This window comes from Ascaphus truei, chromosome 1 (genome assembly GCF_040206685.1).
Source record: "Ascaphus truei isolate aAscTru1 chromosome 1, aAscTru1.hap1, whole genome shotgun sequence".
NCBI classification, from domain to species: Eukaryota; Metazoa; Chordata; class Amphibia; order Anura; family Ascaphidae; genus Ascaphus; species Ascaphus truei.
This window is the reverse complement of record NC_134483.1, coordinates 258,138,415-258,160,553: the sequence shown is the minus strand read 5'-3', so window position 1 is coordinate 258,160,553 and position 22,139 is coordinate 258,138,415. Positions and strand designations below refer to the sequence as shown.

At 37.4% G+C, this 22,139-nt stretch overlaps 1 protein-coding gene across 5 annotated transcripts in view; it reads left to right on the top strand.

Moving 5' to 3' along the window:
* Nucleotides 1-22,139, top strand: part of LOC142496631 (phospholipid-transporting ATPase ABCA1-like) — a 1,672,602-nt gene that overhangs the window by 792,427 nt on the left and 858,036 nt on the right. For all 5 annotated transcript variants that reach the window (XM_075603302.1, XM_075603295.1, XM_075603331.1 and 2 more), the window contains 4 exons: nt 8,839-9,060; nt 10,362-10,566; nt 14,539-14,655; nt 18,810-18,981. In XM_075603302.1, the coding sequence (XP_075459417.1) occupies nt 8,839-9,060; nt 10,362-10,566; nt 14,539-14,655; nt 18,810-18,981 (716 nt within the window). The remainder of the gene's footprint in view (nt 1-8,838; nt 9,061-10,361; nt 10,567-14,538; nt 14,656-18,809; nt 18,982-22,139) is intronic.

Genomic DNA, 22,139 nt, shown 5'->3' with positions numbered 1-22,139 from the left:
TCTGTGGATTAAGAGCACACCCATAAATCCTACGACATATCAGCAGCACATATGGTGGTCTGCATCAATTACTTTTCTGCAGTATAGGTGTCCTTGGTTTATAAATTACACACCTGATCAATGCCAACAAAATTATACCTTACCTTTTGTTTGCTTATTAGCCTGCGCTTTATTTCATTTGTGGGCACAATATGATTCCACCATAGACCTAGCACCTTTTATGCTAGCGAGATTATCAAGCGAGCAGCGCTATTTCAAGCAGGGGCAGATATGGTCTAACCTGTCGCTTACTATGCCATAGAACGCTTATATTATTGGTATATCATTTGAGTGCGTAACACATGCACTGATACACTAATACTGAGATCAACCTCTTAGTGAGCTCCAATAGACCCATCTCCTATATCTTTTAGGAAGCTATAACATATAGCGCCTTGATCCCGAATATCTATAAGGGATCTCATTACTATATCTACCCACCTAACCTCGGATGGGTTATGAAGGATACAGTCAAGTGCTGTTATAATACACCGTTTAATTACGTTTTAACACCCTATTTTTTATTCTTGGTTATTAATAAAGTATTTTAAATTTACAATTCTACATTTGTTGTGATAGAGTGCTGGAAGACTGGGTCCTTTTTTCTCTCATATGAGGTTTTTGTCAATAATTTTATTTCTGTTATGATTAACTTTATATTTCACATAGAATCATTTTAACATCTCGTGTATATTACAGTTTGTCATGTATTTTTTTTTTCTTTTATTACATAGTTTTTAATAACTTAATTATAGTATTACTGCTGCGGCACAGTTAATTCGAGCATTTGCCCGTTCTGTGCCGCAGCAGTAGCCTGGCGCGCGCCCGAGTGTGACGGGCGCACGCCGAAGCAGCGGAAGAGCGCCCTCCGATCGGGGCGCTCTCCCTACCGCTGCCGGGTCCGCCGGGTCCCCCGGAACCCCCTGCCGCTGTCCCGCGATCGCGGGACACCAGGGCTCCCTCGGGGAGCCCCTGGACACGCGTGCAGGGGGCGCACGCTCCCGATGACGCGTGACTGCGCGTCTATGACGCGCGGCACGCCGAGGGGCGGCCACTAGCAAGCCGGGAGATTTCCCGGCTTGCGGTACCGACCACACTTCAATAAAGTGTGTCGGTAGTGTATATGTGACAGTGCTATGTTTTCACACCTTATGGCAGTGTTTGTAGCACTAGAGAGTCCGTTTAACTAAGTATTTATCCTACTGGAATATAAATAATATTTGTCCTTAGATTTGTTATAAATTGCAGAATTCAAATTGTTAAATGTTCTAATTGCAATTCTAATATGATACGGCTCGTTTTTAGGGGAGGTAATCTCATTTAGTTTACCCACCAATCACGATCGAGACACTCTAGTACTTATACACTGCCATTTCTGTTCAGAGACATTCCTTTTGATAAAGTTGCATTTGTTGCGACGAAACGCATCAGGGACGTACCTTACGACATTACGTCATCACGTTGTGTGCATCCTTTACGGCCGGGGAGCACATGGAGCTATTGTGAGGCTTACTCTGCTACCTTACCGATTTGGAGGATTTCAAGTGGCACCGGTGGAAAAGCGCTGTTTGGGAACTTGATTCCAGCTGATCTTGGACTCTCTACCTGTTGCGGAATGTACCAGCCTTGGTGGTGATTATAAATCACATATTGCTATATTTTAATTTGCACATTGTGAGTGTTTTTAATCCCCCCATCCATATTTCCCTACATTAAATGTTACAGTGTTACACTATGGGGCGTGCACTCTCTGTTTTGTTTTTCTCATATATATATATATATATATATATATATATATATCTATATATATCTATATATATATAGATATATATATATATGTGTGTCATATACTTTAGATTTTGTTCCATTGTTGCAAGAAAGCTTGTTGTAGAGACTTCATATGAAGCCTGCCCATTTACCATATTTTGCCTTGCTATTAATTTTCCCAGGAGTTTCATACAATCTGTTGTGGAAGTGAAGCTTGCCTTCCTGATCCCTCTTGTCCGGACCCCCATGTATTGGCCCTTGAGTGTGGCAAACTAACTTCTCCTTCTTCAATACGAAATTCTATTCCCAGGAATAAATTATTGTGTTGGAATAAATTGGCTCTTGTTTGTTTATAATCCAGCCATGACGGCTAGGAAGGAAATTACTACCTCTCTGTCTTATATTAATCACTCTTTCCTTTGCGATTTTACCAATAGGTCGTCCAAGTCAGGTTATATTTCTATGCCCATCTTCCTAATTCCACTATCAATGGTGCCATCACTTTTGTGAATGATCTCGGCAATGTTGTTAGGCCAAATATAAGAGACGTCTATTGATAATATACCTGATTTTTTGAGAATCTGAGGAACTTTTAATGTTTCTTCGCTACTGGTAGGCATCTTTACGATCTATTGATCTCATCCAATTGTAAGGTTTTACTCCCTGAGAAATGGTGTTTACTGAAATCATTTTTAACTTTCTTATTTGCAAGTAGGTTTTCAGTTCTCATAGGTCTAGAACTGCTCTGACTTCTCCAGATGTCTATTTTACCCCCCAAAACAATTTATGTAATAAACAATTCTTCTCTCATCTTGAGGTCCTTTCTTATTACCTTTGCTTGGAGTAAATCTTTCAGAATGACTCTCATTCCCTTGTTCTCTACTTTTGTCCAAAGACTTATTGATGTTTAAGAACATGTCTTTCCTGGAAACCTCTTCAACCCCCGGTAAGGATCTGAAGTACCACTGTCTTCTATTAATCGAATCTGAGCAGTTCTTCATTGGATTCATCTTCTTTCCACTGGAGACTTTTGGCCTCCTTGACCTTCATGCAAAATTCCCTCTGATGAATACAGCTCACCCTTTGGAGCCATGACATAAAAATAAAATAGTTTTGTCCGTATCTTCAAGAAGTTTTGTCTCAAAATGATCTTCATGGATGGTATGATCTTGCTTCTCTATCTTGTGTTATCTCTGATTAATGAGATGACAAAAACTTTTCTTCTCTAGTTTTTTGAAGCCAAAAAGTACTTTTACCTCCTGCTGCTTTGGATATAGTTGAATCCAACTTCTCCCCAAACAGGAATTCTGTTTTGAAAGGTAAATTACATAACTGTTCTTTAATGCCGAATCCGCCATCCACTCTGTTGTGTTTAAAGAACCCGCTATTACTCTGGCTGATAATTTCACAGCCTCTAGTGAAGCTTCAGCAATGTAGTCAGATACACACCTGCTCTCTGAAAAAAGCTTTACAATTGAATCTCTCCTGACACCTTTCCCTAAAGTTTCCCCAGTATTAGAGAGCCATCTGAACATAACTCTTGATACCAACGTGGCTGATTTGCAGGTTTACCCGCTATACCTGCTGCCAGATAAACTTTCTTCAGAACGCTATCCATCCCGTTCTTTAATGATGCTACATCATCAACTTGTAAGGTGGTTTTAATTGCAACATGATGGTGCTGCCTCCATTTTCAAATTTACCTCTCAGAATTTCACATCCTTTGTCCAAAAGGATATATTTTGTCCAATTTCTTGTGGGAAATTGTTATTTTTTATTAATCAATTATTTATTTATTTTTTAGTCAGGCTGATCCCATTTTGCTTATACCATATCCTTAATCACTTAATGGATTGTAAAACACCTTCTAATCCTCTCATTACAATGTTTCCCTCATTGCTTTAATTAGAGGTTCAACCAGTTCTAGATGGAATTCTGATTCTTCTGACGAGGACTACTTCACTTTATCCAAACTGATTTGAGATCTTGATCTCTTTGTGTTGTTTTAGTAGCTTGTTGCTTCTGACTCAACACTGAGTCACTGTATCTTTCATCCATGACAGGAAACTATTCCTCTGTTCATTTGGACCCCCTCCTACTGTTGCTTTAAGACAAAGAGTTTCCTAGCTTCTACTGCAGATTTATCACCTGCCGTACTCAATTTAATATATATATATATATATATATATATATATATATATATATATATATATATATATTATATAAAACCACTTCTAATGCAGAGCTTCCATTGCCACATTAAAAATATCCCAGAGGCAAAAAACATGCATTTAGCTCTGCATAATCAACTCTCTTTAGTTATCTCCTCTGAACTAAGGACTTACCCTGTTTTAGGAAGCAACCCTTTGCTTGCAGCAGCCTCCATGCTCATTTATGCAATCGTTCAAGCTTCCTGCAGCTGATTTGTTTTCCTTTCTGCACAGCATTCCATACTGCAGAGTGCATATATTTTTCTGAAACTGTCACCTCTCTGGTGTATTTATCAGTTTGTTCAGAGCGCTGAAGGCATTTATGCACAGCTGTGCTTGTTCCTGTGTGTGGGGAATGTGCGCACGGAAGAAGGTCGGCAGGATCTATTCAACCACGTGTGCCACCGTGCAAAACAAGGCCAGTACCCGCATCAGTTCTTTTCCCGCTGCGTTCTCAGACCCTTCTGTGGTGTGTCCGGTTGCAGAGGCCTCCGAACTGCAACCACCCACACCGCTATGTATATGTTGGAGCTGCAGGAGGAGAGAAGCTGAAAAACCCCTGGAAACAACTGCACTAGCTGCAGTCTGGTGAGTCCTTTAACAAAATAACAAACCATTTTCCTAGCTGTAGGACAGGCAAAGACTATCTGGAGGTAGTAGGAGGGCCCTTTTATGGGACCACCTGCAACAATTAAATTTCCTGTCCAACTCAAGATAAAGATGGACTTAACCATATGGTACCCACTGCCATGGGGAACAGGAAAAATCAACAGGTTTTAGGAATATTGTAAATGTGATAGAATGTGAAGGAAGAGTCAAATGTGACTCCATGGCAGCGTGGTACAGGGTGCATGATTGTGCTGCGAACAGATATTCAGCAGGCGATCCAATGATTGTATTCAATAAAGTTATAAGGTGTTATAAAGAATGTGAAAAATAACACACAAACACCAAATGATGTGATGGAGGGTACACTGAAATTATATAACAGTGAAAATAGTACAGTGACTAAATAGACCAAAATATCACAGATATAAACAACCGGTTAATGCAGCTCGACCCTGTAGTCGGTGAGAGTATAAAAAAAAAAGACAGAAAAAACATAATAGTACAACTCTGTATATCAATTGGGGCTAATGGGAAAAACCTCCATAGGATACACGCACATTGACATAGAAATAAATGTGCCTTGATTCCCAGTGGAAGTGTTGAACTTGTGTAGTGATGTCTGTGATGGATTTATCAAGCAGATGCAGGAATCCCCCAAAAAAGGAAAGGGAAACAGGATGGTGCAGATGGTCACACTGTACTAGAGTATGCTGTTAAATGAAAACTAGCAACTCACATGGTCACCCCAAAACAGGGCATTGTACGGTCAGGCTCGGTGGTTCTCCGGCGATGGAGGTTGAAGTGCTGTAGTCTGCGGTGTTCCGTGCAGGGTTTGGTGCACCTCCAGGTCTCTGCTGTGTTTTAGTGAAGGGTGTATTGCTAACTTGTATAAGAGGGTACAGATATGAAAAGAGTTCATGAGAATGAATAAGAGATAGAGAGATACAAATAGAGTTAGAGGTATAGTGATGATGGTAGAAAAAGAAGTGCAGTTTGTATAAAATTGGAGTAAGAGCAAACACAAAGAATAGTAGAGGAGACATGGTAGTGATAGAAGTGCAAGGTTAAAGAGAAAGATATGAGGGATTAAAAACACTAATATGGACATGGTGTAATTCTAAAATGTTCATTTTGTAGAAGAGTTGTTCTCAGTTAATCATTGTTAGAAGATCTCTTGTCTAACTCGGTTAAACTCCAATTCAACTCCATGCCACTTATAAATAAGGCAATTACACATAGCAAACCCATTACATTGCTGTCCTCAGAGATAAAACATTTATATAAATAAATTTAAATATTAGCGTTATCAGAAAGTAATACATTGAGAGTTTTCAAGTATGTCCTGGGCACAGAGTTATGTTGACAATACATAGTTACAGTAGAGGCAACGTTTATTCTAACATTTGCTGTAAACTAGCCGGGTTACATTCTGGGTATGTTCTGGGCTAGTTTGAGGCACGTTTAAGGCATTTCTGCATTGACTAACGACCCATAGGATTAACACAGTAGGGATCCCTGGCAGTCCAATTCAGTTTGAATGGGACTGCCAGGGACCCCCGCTGTTAATCTGATAGGCCATTAATCAATGCAGAAATGCTGGGGCTAGTTTAAGGAAAGTTTAAGGCATGTATTCAGAATGTACCTGGGTGTACCTGGGTCTTTTGGGGAATTGCCACTGGTTTTTGTTAGAATAAGAGTTGCCTCTACTGTACAATGAATGAACAGAGTTTATACATTATATTTAAAGACATTTTGTGAACAGTTAAAGATAATATTTATTATGGGCATATGTAACAGTTACAGCCAAGATTAAAATCTGAGACAGCTGAAGTCTAGAAAGATCTTAAACTGAAGGAGGCTTTGAGAACCTCTGGTAGATTTCTCCAGTTGTGAGCTGCATGGTAAGAGAAGGAGGAGCAACCAGATTATTTGTTTAACCTTGGGACCATGAATAGTCTTTTTTGGAGTCATATCTCAGCTAATAAAAGGGCTGCATGTGTAGGCGTGAGGAGTTTGCTCAGCTAGCTTGCCCAGAAAGTATTTGAAGGCAACACAGGAAAAATGTACCAATTTAGTTCTTGGAGCATTTTGCAGTGATGTGTGTTGTAGTTACATTTTAGGACAAATATATTAAAATGTAGAGGCTGTCTCTTTTGATAAGATGAGTGTGTGGTGCTGCACCATATACTACCGTATGTCCCCATAGTCTATAAGTGGCATTAGCATCTGCGGCACAATGTGCATTCTGACCAGTGGCCTTAAGTAGGATTTGTTCAGATAAATTACACCTACTTTTTATTACATTTTGGATGTCAGGGTATCAATATGCAACCAAATGTTAAATAGGAGTAAAGCCATATGCCCAGATATTTAAAACTAGTAACAAGGGCCAAAATGGTGTTCTAATCTGTAGTTTTCTCATTGGTAGCTTTGGAAATGTAGCCTTAGTACCAAATACCATAGTTACAGTTTTGTCAGTGTTTACAAAAAGTTTGTTTTGGAAATCCAGTTTTAAAGTCTTCAAAAATCAGATTTAAGTATTTGTCCAAGTTCAGAGAGTCTTGGGCTGTGTGCATATAAGATTGTGTAATTCACATAAATGTGAATTGAAGTTCCTTACAAGCTTTAGGTATATCATTAATGAAGACTGAAAAGGGTAGGGGCCCCAGAACTGAGCCTTGCGGGACCACGCTGGTGACATCCAAGGGGTTGGAGTTGGAGCCCGAGATGTTCCCCTATTCTTGAGCAATATAAAATGACCACCCGTATTAAAAGCATTGGTAAAATCAAGAAATATTGCACCAGTAAATTGCCCCAGATAAATCCCACACTGGATTTCTTTGCAAACATTTACAAGAATAGTTACCATGGAGTGTTTTGGGCGAAAGCCAGATTGAAGTTGGCTAAGAAAAATTATCTTGTTATAGTAATGTCTGAATTGGAAGTCAACACATTTTTCCATGACTTTGGATAGTATTAGGAGAAGAAATTGGCCTTTAGTTGGAGACAATGTATTTGTCCCCACTTTTGAAGATTGGTACAATTCTAGCAATTTTCAAGGTCTTTGGGATATCGCCTATAGACAAAATAGAGTTGATTAGGGAGGCAAGTGGTATGCAATGGCTGGGGTACTGAGTCATATGAACTTTAATTGCAGTATGTCAGAACCACATTGGCTGTCCAGCTTTAAAATAAGGAGCACCTGTGTGATTTCTTCTTCAGATACTGAGACAAATTGTAAGCATTGTGGGAAGGGGGTGAAGTTATAGGGGTTCTCACAGGTTGAGCTTCATGGTTGTTGTTAGGGTTGCTCTTTGATAGTATGGAAGTAGCATATCCCACAAAGTATGGAGTGGAATATATTGTTGATGACCTTGCCGAAGTTTTGCTGAATTTTATGTATTTTTATAAAGATTATCAGAGTAATATTGGGCTTTTGCTAGTCTTGTTTGCCTTGTGTGAGTTTTCTGCAGGCATCTGTAGTTATTATGTTCCATGGTAATGCCAATCACTTTGTTTATTTTCCACAAGACATCTCTAAGATGGTTAAGCACATAAAGGTCAGTGCTAACCCACGGTAGGTGGACTCCCCCCCATATTCTTAGGCATAGCGGTGCATGGGTATCACAGATATTTAAGAGCTCTTGTGTGTGTGTGTGTGTGTGTGTGTGTATGTCTAGTCCTAGTTTTATCCTAAAATTAGGAAGTCAAACACCCAGGCGATTAACACAACAGAGAGGAGTCTGAATTTAGCATACCTGTGAACCAGAGTGAGAAGGCATCCATTAGAGCTTGCAAATTAACATAACATATAACCAACAAATAGATGTGACTAATAATGAATACTTTGGGAAAAACCAAAGCACTTTAAATCTGTGAATTTAATTTGTGTATTGAAGTTGGCCCTTGTTTTGAATGGAAATTTCATCCTACAGTAGATGTATATACTAAATATCCTTTTTATTTGTAACTTTCATATATCTACTGTATAATACTTCTGTGATCAACATCTGGAAATAATGAGGGAAAAATCTATGGATTTGGAATGATATGACAACCATGTTAGCATTACTGTGGATAATCTTCTACAGTATGTTGTACTTTGCTGCAATAGCATTTACATTATCAAAGGCATGGGAAATCATTATATTATGTCTGGTAACAATGTTATTTATACACTATTTGAAACATTTGTTATGTTTTCCCTTCACAGTTTGGAAACGTTCTTCATTACAGTGATCCATCAGTTTTCTTTGTCTTCATGGTCATATTCTGTTTTGCTACAGTCATGGAGTGCTTCTTTATCAGTGTGTTCTTCTCCAAAGCAAATCTAGCAGCTGCCTGTGGAGGGATTATATATTTTGTGTTGTATCTGCCACATGTGTTCCTTTTTGCTTGGCAGGATTATCTAAAGTTCCCAGTTAAACTTGTAGTGGTAAGTGTCATTCATTGCTTTTGAAGCATCTCAAGTTGTAATAAAATGTATATTTCTTTTCATTTTTTTTTTTTTTTTTTTAAACTTCATACTCCGTTGGTTCCAGATGGGCTTATAAAGTATATGAAAAGTTTAGTATGTCGATAAAAAGGCATTCATAATTAATTTGGTGTATGCACAAACTAGTTGTTTTCTTCTATTGTGTTTATACTGGTAAATGATTCTTTAAAAAGTGAGTCTGATAATGATTAAGGCTAAGTATTGTTTTCTGCAGTTCTGAAGTGGATACTGTATAAATCCTCAAATCTATTATATATATAATAAATAAAATTATTTATGTGAGTAACTAAAACTCTAACATTATATCCTTGCAAATGTTGCTCTAGTGTATGCTTGCTTCTGTTATCTACTTAATTATGTCCTTAACTTCCTGCAAATCCATATTGTGTTTTCCAACAACCATTTAATCTTCTATCTCATGTAGAGTTTAGGGTCATAATAGAGCAATACAATTCTTTTTTCCTTTGCCTTGTGGCCATACGACATGCTCCCTCCTCCTTCACTCAGACACACAAACCACCCAGATACAATTTTAGATTAAAATGACCACAGCAGTTTATTCACAATGTTTTACTAAAATTAAGAGGACATTGCCAGCACTAGTTCCAGACAAACTTGTACACTATCAGCAAGCAATACCCTCTTAGTGGGCCAATACAACACATAACATACATTCCTTGAAAGAACACCACCATGCCCTGCCATTCACCATTGATTATTAGAAGTGTTTCTACCACCATGAGAGTATAGCTCCAAACTCTGATACCAAGCATATGCAATAGCACCAACCATGACAGGACACAAACATGCCCTGCCAAACTGATTTAGCAGTGCATTTATTTGGCATAGTCCTTCTGCTAGGCAAAAATATTTCAGCAAGATTGACAAAACACACAGCATTTGTGTTACTGTCTTTTCTTTGTTTTAATTATATATATTTTCATTCTTTTTTTATTATTATTTATAACACAAATCAACGGCCATCATTTAAAAATTACATGACATACAAAGGAAGCAGCACGTTTACAATATATTCCCCATTCCATTAAAACTTTACAACCTACCCACCTAACCTTTAAATCATTATTTTAAGGGCAGGTTGGCAGGTATTGCTGCCTGGTCCCAGATCATTTAGACCCACACTTATGCCACCATTGCTCAGCTTATTCACTTTAGCTTTGGAAGGTGTCCATTTAACTATATTTTGGTAAAACTTTTAAGCATTTGCTAATTTTTTACAGAGTCTTCTTTCAAGTGTTGCATTTGGGTACGGGTGTGAAAATTTCTCTCGTTATGAAGAACAAGGAAAAGGTCTCCAGTGGAGTAATATAAGAATTAGTCCTGTTGATGGAGAGCGCTACAGTTTTATCATTTCAATGTTTATGATGTTGTTTGATGGATTTCTTTACTTGCTGCTGACATGGTACATTGAGAATGTTTTTCCAGGTAATACATAACATCAATGTATTCTGTTTTTTTAATGAATAGACATAATTTGAGTGTGTACAGTATATTGTACATTATTTGTACTGCTTTCGGATTATGGACAAAAAGGTGCAGCTATTTGTAAATTAAACGTATAGGAATAGGAGGGTATGCCCTTGCATTTTGTTTTGCTATTTTATTTTTTCAGTAAGCAAGTACAAATACTTATTGTGTGTTGATACAATTAATATGTCAAAAATTCTGCATTAGATGTGATTTGCAAGAATGTAAAATGCAACTCTTTTAAAGAGTTCCAACAAAAGAGAGCTGCTTGCATTTTCAATGACAAACTCTTAAAATATGCTTAATATAAGGTTTGTGAAGCAGTCTTTTTGATGCTGGACGTTTGGGTGTCTTGACCATGTAGTCACTTTGGTAGGAATCACACAGTCGTGAACTTGCCCTGTGTGATGTAAACAGAAGTAGAGGGAGCTGCACTTTGATTTCAATTACGCTCACTGCTCTGATGGAATGGTGAGTTCAATCAACCCCTAAGGGTATTTTATTGATTACATACCTGGTACAGCATAAAGGCCCCTGCCAGGTCTCATGCCATACCAGGTATGCCCTTAGGACACTTTAAAGATGGAGGTGCTTGCATGGAGCCAATAAACCTTGACACACTAGTATTCTAAATTTAAACATTACACATTGAATCTAACCTCTATGATCTATAAAGTAACATGTTTTTCTTTTTTAGCAATCATGCCATTCTGGGGATTAAATATTTTCAGTTTGGTTTTAAACACTACTGGGCATTTTTTGTCATAATATTTTTTTGCAGTTTGATAAATGTTATCAGTGATTAGTAAAACATTGTTTTTATTATCTGTAATACTAGGAGGATAACAAATATTTAGCTTTAACTGCAGCTTCTTGATAGCTTTGCTTTCCCTTTTCTAATTCTGATGTTAAATTACAGCGATTAAACAGATTAAAAGGAATAGTTGAAATTGCAGTGATATTTTTTTTTTCTTCAGAGGCTAATGGGAATATTACTATAATACTGATAATAAAAATAATAAATTATGAATTAAACAGAAAATCTTAGTCACTGTAAAGAAAAAGCACTGTGTCACTCAAAGTCTAAACATTTATTCAATTTAGAAAAATCTTTTTCATTTTCAGACTTTTTGCTGACTGACAGAAATGTTTACAAAAATGTATAATAATAATAATGTGTTGAAACACACAGCATTTATGGGGGATATGTATAAGTATTAGAAATGTTTATCATGGTGTTAAATTGACTTTAAGGCAACAATTCCCTAAAGGTCATTAAATATACAATAATATTTGGCTTTATTTTTTTCATAAAGTCAAATATTATTGCCCATTTGTCACAGTATTCACTAAGAATTATATATGCACAAAAACTAATTGTGCAAATTTGCATTAGCTGATAATGGGTGAGATTTGTGATAGACACTATTGCAGTTTTCTGTTTAAGGTCAACAACCCACACCCAAATAGAATTATGTTCTACTATATCGTAATTACAACAAAAAAAAAGGGAAGCGCTAACCAAAGAAATATGACAATAATGACGTAATGTTTAGTACCCTAAGTGTAGACAATTAATCACACATGGGGGGCTGCCTGATGATACAAAAAACTGACCCCCTGGTCAGAGCTAGTGCATGGAAAGGATATGTATCTGGAGGCGCCTAGGATAACAATAATTAAAAAGGATATATAAAAACCAAGCCTGTTGGAAGGTGGAACGTAGCTCCTCATGATGTGCTTAAAAAAGGAGAGAAAGCACAACACATAGCATAATACTGTTGGCAATAGGACAAACAACACTAAAGACAACATATATCAGCTGAAAAACAGTTAGGTGAAAATAAACAGTAAAAGCATTTAATAACAATTCATGGCATACATAGACATAACAACAATATGGACAGATTAAAATAAAAAGTGATTAGAGCACTCCGCAGCACCGATGGTAACAGATGCAATGCCCACTCACCAGATGGAAAAAGTAAGCAGGCAGTGGATAATTTAGAGAGTATCCCCTCTCGATGCAGTAAGCTGCTTCCTGCTGGCGGGCGTCTCCATTGATGCGTGCACGTCAGCCTGCATGCAGGATCTCCCGCGGCACACTGGAAAGGACGCCCAGCTGTTCTGGAACAGCAGAAGCTGATTCGGCTCCCCGTCATGAGCGGCAGGCTAGTTGATTAGCAGCAAACGTAGATTCATCAAATACGTGGAGGGAAATCGCCAAACACAGGGGTTGCAGGAGTGCTAGAATCGCCACCCTACACGTTTCGAAAGCTCTCTGCTTTCTTCCTCAGGGGTATATGGTATTAAAAGTCCATCAGAGTCCCTTATCTGATGGACTCTGAAGGGACTCTGATGGACTTTTAATACCATATACCCCTGAGGAAGAAAGCAGAGAGCTTTCAAAACGCGTAGGGTGGCGATTCTAGCACTCCTGCAACCCATGTGTTCCCCTGTGTTTGGCGATTTCCCTCCACGTATTTGATGAATCTACATTTGCTGCTAATCAACTAGCCTGCCGCTCGTGACGGGGAGCCGAATCAGCTTCTGCTGTTCCAGACCAGCTGGGCATCCTTTCCAGTGTGCCGCGGGAGATCCTGCATGCAGGCTGACGTGCACGCATCAACGGAGACGCCCGCCAGCAGGAAGCAGCTTACAGCATCGAGAGGGGATACTCTCTAAATTATCCACTGCCTGCTTACCTTTTCCATCTGGTGAGTGGGCATTGCATCTGTTACCATCGGTGCTGCGGAGTGCTCTAATCACTTTTTAATTTAATCTGTCCATATTGTTGTTATGTCTATGTATGCCATGAATTGTTATTAAATGCTTTTACTGTTTATTTTCACCTAACTGTTTTTCAGCTGATATATGTTGTCTTAAGTGTTGTTTGTCCTATTGCCAACAGTATTATGCTATGTGTCGTGCTTTCTCTCCTTTTTTAAGCACATCGTGAGGAGCTACGTTCCACCTTCCAACAGGCTTGGTTTTTATATATCCTTTTTAATTATTGTTATCCTAGGCGCCTCCAGATACTATAATTAGACATACACAATATTAGCAAGCTCATAACCCAGCCCCACAGTATTATATTTTTATATAGTTTATAATGCCAACTCGAGTGCTACTGGGAAAGAGACCTCAAGTATACAACAGTAAATAAAGATGACCGCATGCACAGGCAATATGACACATTATTTAGTTCATTTTTATGTGTTTTCTTCTCATGAGTATTGGTCATTTAGTTAATTATTTTGGCCAAAACTTGTTAAATCTGCAACCACGTACTGCAGACCCTTTCAGTCTAGACTATATCATTGTTTTGTTTCCTCTTTCCTTTATGCAGTTTAAGAAATGCGAAGGACACAGTATAAAATGAGTATTGTAGGAACCTGCTGAAAGGTCAAAATATTCCTGTGTTTAAATGTTGAGTTTTACATGAGCTTACAATGATATAAAGAAATATTATATAAAGTATAATTTGCAAAGGAACACATTTACTGGCAAAGTATTGCTTTGCATACAGGGGTAACATAAACATGGAAGCCTAAAGTGACTGTGGCCCACATTTACTAAGCAGAGCTATCACATATGACACTTTCCAGCACCAGAATACCCCTTATGACCCATTTAAGTGAACGGCTTTGAATGTCTAAAGACAATGAAAGCACAGCACCACTTAGTAAATATGAAGCTCGTTCTCCTTTTCTTCATAAGCACTGCATTGTAATAGTATTAATGTTTGTACTCTTACTGTATGTGGAAAATGTTTGCACTTCCGTGTTCTTTGTGGGGTTCAGTAAACAGATATCACAACCGATTTATGGTACATTTTTGTATTTTTTTTTTAAGCCCTCATATTTTTTTTTTTCAATGTGTTCTGTGGTTTTAAAATACAAGAGCTACGTTCTACTTTTACTTTGACAGGTCAATATGGAATTCCACGACCATGGTACTTTCCTTTTACTGCTTCCTATTGGTGTGGTGTAAGTCATAATAATGAAGCAGACAACCTTACATCTGAGTTTTCAAAAGACAACAACGGTAATTGTGGTACTATATATAAAGTTAATGTGATATATAGATATAGATATCTATATATAGAGCTCTCTCTCTCTCCCTCTCCCTCTCCCTCTCCCTCTCCCTCTCCCTCTCCCTCTCCCTCTCTCCCTTATACCTCAAAAGTTTAAACATGTATGCATAACAATATAATTCTGAGGATGAAAGCTAATATTCTCTAGAAACAAGAAGCTTATTTCATCAAAGTTAAACAAACTGTAGATTTTATAGCATGATTAGATCTCACAAAACGTATTGTTAGGAAAAAAGAATGTTTTGGGAATAGCTGTTATTGAAATGCCACAAATGTCATCATTTTATGTTCATGCTGCTAAGGCTATTATAAATAAATATATTTAATATATCACCACCAACAGTCCAAGAATAAAAAAAATACAAAACAGTAATCACATTTCTGCATTTAGTTTATTCAGTAAAATAACATAGAAACCCAAGAATCATGAGTAAACTGCAAACATATTTTCTATAAACAAATCACTGATATCTCTACTGCCAACACTCACCCATATATTGTGATCAAATCATAATGATAATATGAGGATGTGGTGTCATTAAGTTTTTAATTACAAATCTAGAAAACCAATAGTTATAGGTTTGCAATGTTAAAGTTCCACTTGGTTTAAAGAGAAAGGGGATCAAGGTTAGACAGATTTTCTACTCTCTCCTTTTGTAGCACATACATTGTTATAATAAAAAACCCTTAGCTTAGCCCTACTGTTAATTTTTTCTTTTATACATTGTGCACAGTAGCCCCATTTTTTTAGCTTCTTTGACAAAAACCCATATGAAAAGCTTGTGCTGGACTGTATGATTTCATATGCAGTACATTGTAGATGTAAATCTCAAACATACATATTCAAGAGGAGTTATGTTAGTATAAGACAATTTACTATCGGATCTAAAAGCTATCATAAGGGAAGATGTTTATGAAGTGAATGATGAAAATGTATAAACCTTGTGGATAGAAATGAGCAGTAGAGGTAAAAATACAAAGAAAATGTTTGTAGGTTATGCTATAAACCACCAAATATCTGTGAGATTGAGGAAGCCAAAACATTTTTGCAAATGAAGAAGGCATCAAAACTAGGTCATGTTTGCATAATGGGTGATTTTAATGATCACCCACCCAGGGCAATGAGATTAATATTACAACAAAAAGAAACAGGGTTTTAGGGTGCTTAAAGACAATTACATGACCCAAATTATTGAGGAACCAACCAGGAGAGGGGCAATACTGGAAATAATAATATTAAACAATGTAGAAGTAATAACAAATATTCAAGTCCTGGAAAATATGGGTAACAGTGATCATAACATGGTCTCATTTGAAATAAATGATCAAAAAATTTTTTTTACATGGGTTTAACAAAGAATTAAAATTTTAGAAAGTCAGAGGAATAATCTACCAGGAATACATAGGGATGATGCTTTTGAATGGAAAATGTAGAAGATAAATTGTGCGTCTTTAAAACATTGTTAGAAATGCACACTCATCAGTGTATATGTTTGGGTAGTAAATATAAAAGAAACAAGTCCAAACCAATGTGGCTAAATAAACAGGCAGGGGAGGAAATGTAAAAGAAGAGGCAGGCATCCAGATTCTTAAAATCAGAAGGGAAGGCATTATATCAGAATTATAAGGAACGTAACAAAAGTTGCGAAAGGGCAATCAAATGAGCAAATATGTCAAATGAATTGAGGATTACTATAGAAAGCAAGATCAACCCTAAAAAGTTCTTTAAGTATCTTAATAACAAAAAAACATAGAAAATAAAATTAAGGACATTTTCAGTGTTCGATGGACAGGCAAATTATTGGAGCCAGGGAAAAAGAAGAGGTATTCAACAAATTATTTGCCTCTGTATTTACCAAGGCTGGTATTTAAGACTGTCTCACATTTTAATCTGGTCTGTAACTGTTTTATACGCCCATAATATATATTTTCATTAACTGTGCATGCAATGTCTTGTACATAATGTATACCCTGTTTATGTAACTGTATTTGTAACCATGTATTATTTGTCTTAACTCCGTGCCCAGGACATACTTGAAAATGAGAGGTAACTCTCAATGTATTACTTCCTGGTAAAATATTTTATAAATAAATAAATAAGGAAGAATCAATTGCAATAGAAGTGCCACAGGAGGAAGCCAAAACCTTTATATTAACGAACAATTGGTTAACTGAGAGTTCATAAGTGGCTGATAAAATTGAAGTAAATTAGGCACGTGGCATATATCTAAGAGTTCTTACGGAGCTAAATTCAGTAATAACCAAACAATTACAGTTAGTATTCAAGGACACCATTTCCACAGGCTGAGTGCCACAAGTGTTAAGCTGACATGGTGCATATATTTAAAAAGGGAGCTAGATCACAACCCAGCAATTACAGATCTGTAAGTCTAACATCAATAGTGGGTAAGCTACTTTAGTATGAGATACTATTCAGGAATATCTAATGGATAAAAAAATTATTAGTAATAGTGAGCATGGATTTATGAAGGATAGGTTGTGCCAAACTAACCTTACTAGTTTTGTTGAGGATGTACTTTAAGTAGGAATTTAGACCAGGGTAATGCAGTTCACGTGGTCTACTTAGATTTTTCAAAGGCGTTTGATACGGTGTCACACAAGAGGTTAGTGCACAAAATTAAGCAAATTGGACTCTAAAAATATTTGCACCTGAATTGAAAACTGGTTTTAAGATAGATAGCAGAGTTGTTGTAAATTGAACTTTTTCAGGTTGGGCTTAAGTTGTGAGTGGAGTACCACAAGGATCAGTACTGGGGCCCATGCTTTGTAACTTGTTTATTAATGACCTTGAGTTTGGCATAGAGAGTAAAGTCTCCATATTTGCAGAAGAAGCTAAATTGTGTAAGGTAGTAGAATCAGAGCAGGGTGTAATTTCTATCCAGAAGTCGAAACTTGGTCAGCTAAATGGTTGATGAGGTTTAATACAGAAAAATGTAAGGTTATACATTTGGGAAACAAGAATAAACTGGCAATTTACAAATTAAATGGGGATAAGTTCGGAGAATCCTTGATGGGGAAGGATTTAGGAGTGCTTGTAGACAGCAGGCTTAGCAATAGTGCCCAAAGTCCAGCAGTAGCTGCAAAGGCAAACAAGATCTTATCTTACATTAAACAGGCAATGGACGGAAGGGAAGTAAACATAATTATGCCCCTTTATAAAGACCACACCTAGAATTGAGTACAATTTTAGGCGCCACTCCATAGAAAGTGCAGAGAAGAGCCACCAAATTAATAAAGGGGATGGATAATCTGATTTATGAGGAGAGGCTAACTAAATTAGATTTGTTAATATTAGAAAAGAGTTGTCTAAGATGGGATATGATAACTATATACAAATATATTCTGGGAAAATACAAGGAGCTTTCAAAAGAACTATTCAACCCAAGGGCAATGCCACAATACTGGTCATACATTAAGATTGATGTAAAGGCGATTTCACCAGCAACTAAGGAAAGGTTTCTTTAAAGTAAGGGCAGTTAAAATGTGGAATTCCTTACTAGTGGAAAATTTGATGGCACATGCAATAGATCCTTCAAAAAAAGTTTGGACATCATTTTAGAAAGGAAATATTTACAGTGATATACCAAATAAGTAAACATGAGAAGGATGTTGATCCAGGGAGTAATCAGAATGCCAATATTTGTAGTCAGGAAGGATTTTATTTGTACCCTTTTGAGATATCATTAGATGATATTTCATTGGATTTTTTTATGTTTGCCTTCCTCTGGATTAATATACTGTAAATACAGATATAGCATAAAGTATCTGTGGTCTACAATTAACATAGGTTGAACTTCGTGGATTATATATTTTTTCAATCTCATCTATTATGTATCTACTACTGGATGTAACTATTTCCTGTTCCTGATTTTTCTTTTATTACATTTTATACAATATTCTTTTTAAATATCTGTATTTCCAAAGGATATTTACTATGCTGTCAAAGCTATGCTGCCCTGAGGCGCGTTGGCTGTTGGTTGCTTGCTACTGTATATAACAGTAATATTTTTTAACAAATTGCAATATTTAATATAATTGCAAAAATTTAATATTATCTTTATTTTCATTTTTTCTTTTCATAAAGCATTTTTTGAAGCTGAACCTAACCACCTAAGGCAAGGTGTTTCTATTCGAAAACTAGTGAAGATTTATAAGACAGGAAAAAAGACTGCAGTGGATGGCCTCAGTGTGAACTTTTTTGAAGGCCAAATCACATCGTTTCTTGGCCACAATGGGGCTGGAAAAACCACCACAATGTAAGTTTTTTTTTTCTTGCCTAAATAAAAAATTTAAACTAACATGTATGTGTGTGTGTATATGTATTTACTGTGTATTTTTGTCATATTGGATGTAGCATTGGGCTTCTCTGTTGCTTGTTCTATACATTTGCCACGCTCAAAAGCTCTCCTTTTTGACACATATACGTATATATTTTGTGGGGGCTCAGGGGTTCCCAAAATGAGCTTGCTTGGGTTCTGTGTGTTTGTGTGTATATATATATATATATATGTATAGATATATATATATATATATATATATATATATATATATATACACAAACATAACCGCATCAAAACCAATATAATATAAATATGATCAAAAACCACAAATATACCAAAATGCAGGTAAGTGGCGGTGCTATGGGAAACCCCAAATATTGAAACACAAAAAAAGACAAATAAATCCCAACACAAGCACGCTGGTCGTGTAAAAAAATATTTTAACAAAAAAGTTTATTGATCATGGACTAAGATAAGAAATAAAGCAATGTGAGAAAATATAACATACATATAAAAACAAACGGGGATCACAGTCAAAAGCTCATATCCAGTCACTATGTGTGTAATGAACCCTAAAACCAGTGTAAGTCCTAGTTGCTATAAGGAAAGGGGATCAGGATCCTAACACTCACAGCGGGAATCCAAGGATCCCATATGGAGTCATGACCGGCTGGTCCCCAAAAAAAGAACCACTGGAAGGGTAGAATGGTACTATAGTGGGATGGATGGAACCAAGAATATGCCACACTAAATAAACATGAGTGAGGACATGCCCAAAACAAGAATATCCTAAACTCTAATAACCACACATAAGACAAAACAAGGATGGTGAAATGAGACCAAAAAGCAATCTATCCGCACGTAGAGTATAGTATACAAATGAAATGCATATACCCCCCTAATGGGTAGTGCAAGAAAACTAATGCCTAAAGGTTAAATAAACCAATCCAAGAGGGATAAGAAAAACATAAAGTCATCTCACACAAATAAACAAAGAGTTAGCCCAATATGCGCTGATGAATGCTGCACATAAGAGATATTAAATGTGGGGGAAAAGAGGTGAATGAAATGCAGCTGAGGAACGGCATACATATAGCACAGTATGTATAGACATGGTCTTTAGCACTAATGGGAAGAGAGTTCACGTGTCAGTAATGACTCATAAAACTTCGGTCTCTGTTTAGGCCACTGCTAAGGGTCCCGAACAGTTGCATAAATTTGTATTCATGCAGCCGTCTCTCTTTTGGTGTTAAGATTACCTTTGAGTATGACCACCCTCAGATCGTTCATCTTATGGCCAGAGTCAGAGACTGTCTCTTGTTCCGCATGTGATGCTTCAGCTGTTATGCAGGTTCATTCTCTTGTTTAGCCCCTGTCCCTTCTCACCTATGTAGAAGCAGCCCCCTGGGCATTTCATGCACATGATGTGGTACACGACATTGGAGGAACAGGTGAACCATCCTCTGATTTTGTACTCCAGATTCCTGAGTGGTTTTTGTATTTTACCCGCGGTGTGGAGCATTGCGCAGGTTTTGCATCTCGCGTCCTGGCATGGTCTCGTCCCGCATTCAGTTGTACTGCTGAATACTTTACTCCTTACCATAATTTTTTGGAGATTATGAGGTTGTCTGTATGATAATAAGGGTGTTTCAGGGAAGACCTGTTGCAGTCTTGTATCTTCCTGGAGGATAGGTTGTAGTTCCCTGGCGATCTTGCGTAGGTCTTCTAGGTGTGGGTTATATGCGACCACCAAAGGTACCATGTCGCTTGACTCTTTCTGTTTGTATTCAAGGAGATCACTTCTTGGTATTCTGGTGGCTTTTTGGATTTGCTGGTCTACAAATCTGTGTTTATATCCACGATTTATGAAATCTGATCTCAAGGCTTTAATCCGCTGGCCTTTGTCTGCTGTGTCAGAGCATATCCGGTTGTATCGAATGGCTTAAATGTAGATAGTTGCATGCTTAATGTGTGTCAGGTTGAAGCTGTTGTCCCTCAAATAGCTGGCTCTGTCTGTAGGTTTGTGGTATACAGAAGTCTGTAGTTGGTTGTTCTTTATGGTGATGGTGGTGTCTAGGAAATATACTTCGCCCAGGGATTGGGTGAGTTTGAGGTTGATGGTCGGGTGGAACGTATAAAAGTTTCAATTGAACATTCAGGGACCATTTAACACCTCTAGCCATAAATCGCATCCACACAGGGGGGTGGGAGGAGGGTTTATACACAGATAACATTCCAAGAGACACTGTTTTTAAGTTAAAACCTTGCCTGTTTTATTCATTGTAATACCGCCGGAAGAAGAGATCAGTGTGTCTCACACATATACTGAAAAATCATTTCATTAGTCACAGAACGGTATCGTCTATTCATTTTTGATTATTGAAGCTCGGCTAACACGGTTCAGATACCTCTACATGCATATGAATAAAAAAAAAATATATATATACAGGCATACCCCGCTTTAAGTACACTCACTTTAAGTACACTCGCGAGTAAGTACATATCGCCCAATAGGCAAACGGCAGCTCACGCATGCGCCTGTCATCACGTCCTGAACAGCAATACCGGCTCCCTACCTGTACCGAAGCTGTGCGCAAGCAGAGATGCTATAGAGCCTGTTACAAATGCGTTATTTACATCAGTTATGCACGTATATGATGATTGCAGTACAGTACATGCATCGATAAGTGGGAAAAGGTAGTGCTTCACTTTAAGTACATTTTCGCTTTACATACATGCTCCGGTCCCATTGCGTACGTTAATGCGGGGTATGCCTGTATATATATATATACAGTGTTCGACAAATCACCCAAAAATCTACTCGCCCAACCAAAAAATCTACTCGCCACCTAGTCCCGCCCCCAACCCCGCCCCTAGTCCCGCCCCCAGTCCCGCCCCCAACCCCACTTTAAAATAAAATATATAAATAAAATACATTTAATAAATTCCTAGTCAGAACAACATTCGTTTTTGACATTAATGTATTTATTGTATTACATTATACTACAATTAGTCCTTGTTACGTGTGTGTGTGTGTGTGTGTGTGTGTGTGTGTGTGTGTGTGTGTGTGTGTGTGTGTGTGTGTGTGTGTGTGTGTATATGTATGTCGGATCTAGAAATAATAGCCAGACGTG